The sequence below is a fragment of the Rhinopithecus bieti genome, unplaced genomic scaffold, assembly GCF_001698545.2.
Source record: "Rhinopithecus bieti isolate Rb0 unplaced genomic scaffold, ASM169854v2 scaffold_57210, whole genome shotgun sequence".
NCBI classification, from domain to species: Eukaryota; Metazoa; Chordata; class Mammalia; order Primates; family Cercopithecidae; genus Rhinopithecus; species Rhinopithecus bieti.
Window position 1 is genome coordinate 754832 of NW_016823439.1, and position 5538 is coordinate 760369.

At 37.7% G+C, this 5538-nt stretch overlaps 1 protein-coding gene across 1 annotated transcript in view; it reads left to right on the forward strand.

Moving 5' to 3' along the window:
• Nucleotides 1-5538, forward strand: part of RAD51C (RAD51 paralog C) — a 41377-nt gene that overhangs the window by 29680 nt on the left and 6159 nt on the right. Inside the window, 1 exon segment of the mRNA XM_017861584.1 lies at nucleotides 2597-2657. Within this exon segment, the coding sequence (XP_017717073.1) occupies nucleotides 2597-2657 (61 nt within the window).

Genomic DNA, 5538 nt, shown 5'->3' on the forward strand with positions numbered 1-5538 from the left:
AAAAAAAAAAAAAAAAGTTTCGGCCGGGCGCGGTGGCTCAAGCCTGTAATCCCAGCACTTTGGGAGGCCGAGACGGGTGGATCACGAGGTCAGGAGATCGAGACTATCCTGGCTAACACTGTGAAACCCCGTCTCTACTAAAAAATAGAAAAAACTAGCCGGGCGAGGTGGCGGGCGCCTGTAGTCCCAGCTACTTGGAGGCTGAGGCAGGAGAATGGCGGTAAACCCGGGAGGCGGAGCTTGCAGAGTGAGCTGAGATCCGGCCACTGCACTCCACCCTGGGCGACAGAGCGAGACTCAGTCTCAAAAAAAAAAAAAAAAAAAAAAAGTTTCTGCCCTGGACTAGTTTTCAACTAATGGCATAGATATTCTATAAACAGATAATGTCGTAAAGGTTACAATAGAAAGGTACAGGGTACTGTACAAAGGATGGATTCTAACCTGGCCCAGGTGAGCAGGATGAAAAGGAGGAAGGTTAGGGAAGGGAGTGTAATAGTCTCTCATGTTTCTTCCAGCTCTTTTTGTCACTTTCTATCACCCATTTAATTAAGAGCTTCCTAATGTTTGGATCCACTCAGGGGTAATCAAACTCAGCCTTTCTCAAACTCATTCTTTCAGCACGCCATGATAAATCAGAAAGCAAATTTATAAATTTAGTGAGAATTACAATTGTCAAGCAGAGTGAAATTTATGTTTTCTAGTCAGTTTATTTTCTTCCCAGATACCAGAAAGTTGGGAAAGCAGGGGTTCAGAGTTGGTGAGCAGAGAAACAAATAAATGGAAATGGATGCCCTCAGGAATGTTATGCTTAAGTTGTGATAATTCTGATGCCTACCTTACTTTACTAGCAGAACACCCTTTATCCTGGATATTGCTAGGATATTGTTCAATATAACTTTCAGTTATGATAGAAATGTTCTATGTCTGTGCTCTTCAGTGCAGTAGCCCTTGCTACATGTGGCTATTGAGGCATTTAAAATGTGGCTAGTGCAGCTGTGGAATGGAATGTTTAATTGAATTTTACTTAAATTTAAATTGCCACATGTGGCAAGTGACTGCCCTGTTGTACAGTGCAGCACTGGATAAACATAACTCCTGTATTCTAGACTTCAGTCCCACCATTAGCTTTCTGTTTTTGACAGTGTTTGCTGGTATGATAGGTCACTGCTCATTTTACATTACTATCAGTTTAGTTTCCTTTATATTTCAGAGGCTCCCTAATCCCTTAAAGAGATTTAAAAATCAACATAGACCACTTCTGTGTAAAAATAAGATGGCTGAATTTGCTGTGATTAGAATTAGAAACCGGCCCTCTCTTTGCTAGTTCTGGAATTTGGCCAGGATGCACATCAAAATCTCATTCCTACCCTCCTGATTTGCTTCATGCAAACTTTGTTGCTGTGTCTGTTCTTTGGTCTTCTATTGCTATGTCTCAGCTTTAGATTCTGTGTCTTGCGTAGAAATGGATCATCAGAATGCAACAGGCAGAAGACTTAGGAGTGCAAATCAGTAGGGTAATGACAAACCCTTTGAGCCGAGTGGGACTGAGAGGTAACCTAACATATCACCTATTAGTAATTGTTTACCCTGAAGATTTTCAGTGCTGGACACGTAAATTGCTGAGTTCAACTGCCCTCTTTGCCCTCCAAATCTAGCATAAAAGCAAATGGTGATCTCAGGGCAGTTTCACACCTAATATGACTAATAATAAAAGTCTTGTGTTTCAGGAGCTCAGTTTGTCCAATCCTGAGCCCATCATCTCTACCTTACAAATTATATATCCACCTTTTAATTTCCTTGCACCGTGTCTGCATAATATGATAGTACTCCCAAGCACCATTGCTTAAATCTTGAGTTACACTTAATGCTTTTTTTGGGTCTTTTTTTCTTTTTAATGTGAAATAGAATATACAAATGAAAATGTGTATTTACAAGAACAATAATAAATGTCCAGGTGCCCATTGCTCACACTGACAAATGGAACATTACCACACCCCAGGAGCCTCATATACTCTCCCCCAAAGAGGCAACCACTGTCCTGAATTTTGCATAATTGTCACCTAGCTTTTATAGATTTTACCGTCTGTATATCCCCAACAGTTGCTTATTTATAGCTTTTATATAAATAGAATTATACTGTATATGACTGACAACTTTTGCTCATTATTATTTTTGGATTCATCCATGTTGTTGTATGACAGTGTAGTTCATTTCCATGACACGAATATGCCACAACTTAATTACATATTCTGTTGATGTCAAAAAAAAAAAAAAAGAAGAATATTTTACCAGAGTTTTTACTTTTCTTCTGAAGGTCAGAAATATGTTAGGCTTGATGATACAGAAAATTGACACACATATGGACTCAGACAATAAAGTTTTCTAAAAGCAAATAGAGAATAATGATTTGCAGTATTTCCCTAGATTGGTAAAAATCTTGTAATCTCAGGATATTACTCATTTTCCAGGTTTTTTGAAAGCAAGTAAATTTTTGTTATGTTAAGTAGAGTAAGATTATGTTTGATCAGAGGCATTCTGAGAAATGTATAACCAAGTCAGTAAGGCAATATACAGTTATTATGTTCTTTACTCTTAGGGGAAAGTTGGGGACATGCTGCTACAATACGGCTAATCTTTCATTGGGACCGAAAGCAAAGGTCAGTATAGAAACAAGTTAATAATTCTGAATATTGGGTTAATTACACTGAATGAACACTTACAGGTTTCTTAGAGCTAGTCCTGTGGATGAGATATACAATGACCCATGAAGTAACACTTTTGTTGCCTTGTCTGATATCACCTAGAGCAAACATAGAAATGTGCTGTTATTACTGCATATTTAGCTACATAGGAAATTCTCTGAAATATTTAAATGATGGGGCACATGCACCTGAAATGAGTAGGTGGCCAAGGAATGCCATTTTCTAAAGCTCTTTGAAATAATTTATTAGCCATGTAGAAGGAGGTGAGTACTCTGTGTTCCTGAAAGAGACTGAAAAAAAAGAACAAAATCAAGACAAAAGGAAAATTGTTGAGGTTAGCTTTAAAATTAATTTATTTGGAACATAAATGGTTTTTCTTAGTTGCTTAGTGTATTTCTTGTATGAAATTGTGTCTTTTTTTTTTCATTTTGTATTTTGCTCTCCGGCTTTTATTATCCAGTTACTTACCTGCATTTCACAAGTATTGTCCTTTAAAAGTATGGCAGCATGAAATCTTTGTATTTGTTTTTAAAGCTGCTGAGCAAGTGAACAAACCAGCTTTTATTTTCTTGAAAATAGGCCATTGAAAGCAGTGAAGTCTTTTCTATACTTCTAGAAAATGTCAGATGCCTCTCTGCTTTGTGATTAATTAGTATAACCTAGAGGTCTTGGTTTGGAAATGCTCTAATAAAGGGAGAAATTAAAAGGCATGCGGGTAAAGATGGAATAAAGGGTCACTTAAATACATATTGGGCCTAGCCAGTGAAATCGTCTATTTTTTAATCTATATTTCTTTGTTGTTCTACAAACTGAAAAAAATCCTGCCTGACCAAGTTAGGTTTTGCGGACCCGAAGATCATAACAGAATCGATTACACTTCTGTATGTATCTTTTGCAACTGATCGTGCAGTTTGTGTCTTCTTTAAAAATGGTATTTGCAAAGAGCTCAGGTAACTTTTTTTCCCCACAATACATAGTGCTTTACTATTGACTGTCTCCCCCTAATTTAAACAAATTTTTTACTTTAAACCAATATGTCTGGTAAATCCTCCCCCTAATTTTTTTTCTATGATCACAATTTAAGATAGTTCCCCTAGTTTTGTGAGTTAAGTTGCTGTATACTAGAGCCACAAAAGGAGTTCTTTTCTTGGCACCAAACCTTATTGTAAAGATTTGGCAACAGTTCTCCAGCTGAGAGTCTTTTGAACATATTGTTTATACTTTCCCAGTTTTAGGTTATTCTGTAAAGCACATTCCATCATTTATTTTTTCATAGGAATTATGCCTGAGCTAGTATACAGTAGTCTTCTTCAGACTATAATTAAATATTCACTAATAAAATGCATTTAAGAAGAAAAATAATAGGAGCAGAGCAAGATATTTCATCTTTTTATGAACTCATCAGGAGGAAAACTTTGACTTCTTTGTCAAGTTCTAGAAGTTAGCATTGATAAGGTACCCAAGAGATCAGAAAATCATGCTTACCATGAGTTAACCTTTTATGAATTCACCTTCTTACAAATCCTTCCCAAGAAATTAGAAAATAAAATACATGGCCGGACGCAGTGGTTCACACCTGTAATCCGAGCACTTTGGGAGGCTGAGGTAGGTGGATCATGAGGTCAGGAGATCAAGACCATCCTGGCCAACATGGTGAAACCCTGTCTCTATTAAAAATAAAAAGTTAGCTGGGTATGGTGGCACATGCCTTTAGTCCCAGCTACTCAGGAGGCTGAGGCAGGGGAATCACTTGAACCCGGGAGGCAGAGGTTACAGTGAGCCAAGATTGTGCCACTGCCCTCCAGCCTGGTGGCAGAGTGAGACTCCATCCCCCCCAAAAAAAGAAAATGATGTACAACACCAACATTGAATATAGATAGATTGGGGGAAATCTGCTGTTCTATAATATTTTTTCTACATCTCATAAGATCATTTTTTATTTTTAATTTATTTTTCATACTGTCATTTTAGTAAGTGCTTGCTTGTACTAGGTATTTTACTAGGCACTTTAAATACAACAATTCAGATAATCTTTTCAATAATTATTTGCAGAACCTATACCGATTATTATTAAAAGTCAGAAAACCAAGGCCCAGAAAGGTTAACTGAATAAGTAGTAAATAATAGCTACTATTTATTGAATATTTATTAACTGTCCTTTATTGTGCAAAGCACTGTATGTGTATACATATGTACATATATATGTGTATGTATATATGTGTATACGTATAGATGTATATACGTATACATATATACATAGATACGTATATATGTGTATATATGCATACATGTCTGTATGTGTATGTATATATATTTTATCATTTTATTTTCCACATAATTCTTTGAAATAGTATTACCAGATGAGATCGGGCACATTCAGGGTGGTATGGCTGTAGGCTGAAATAGTATTATCTACATTTTATAGCTGACTTTATAAACTTCTTTTTTTTTTGAGAGGGAGTTTCGCTCTTTTTGCCCAGGCTGGGGTGCTATGGCGAGATCTAGGCTCACTTCAACCTCCACCTCCTGGGGTCAAATGATTCTCTTGTCTCAGCCTCCCGAGTAGCTGGTATTATAGGCGCCTGCCACCACGCCTTGCTAATTTTGTATTTTTAGTAGAGATGGGTTTTCTCTATGTTGGCCAGGCTGGTCTTGAACTCCTGACCTTAAGTGACCTTCCCACCTCGGCCTCCCAAAGTGCTGGGATTACAGGCGTGAGCCACCACACCCAGCCATAGCTGACTTTATAATAGGGTTCATTTAGGCCGGGCGCGGTGGCTCAAGCCTGTAATCCCGGCACTTTGGGAGGCCGAGACGGGCGGATCACGAGGTTAGG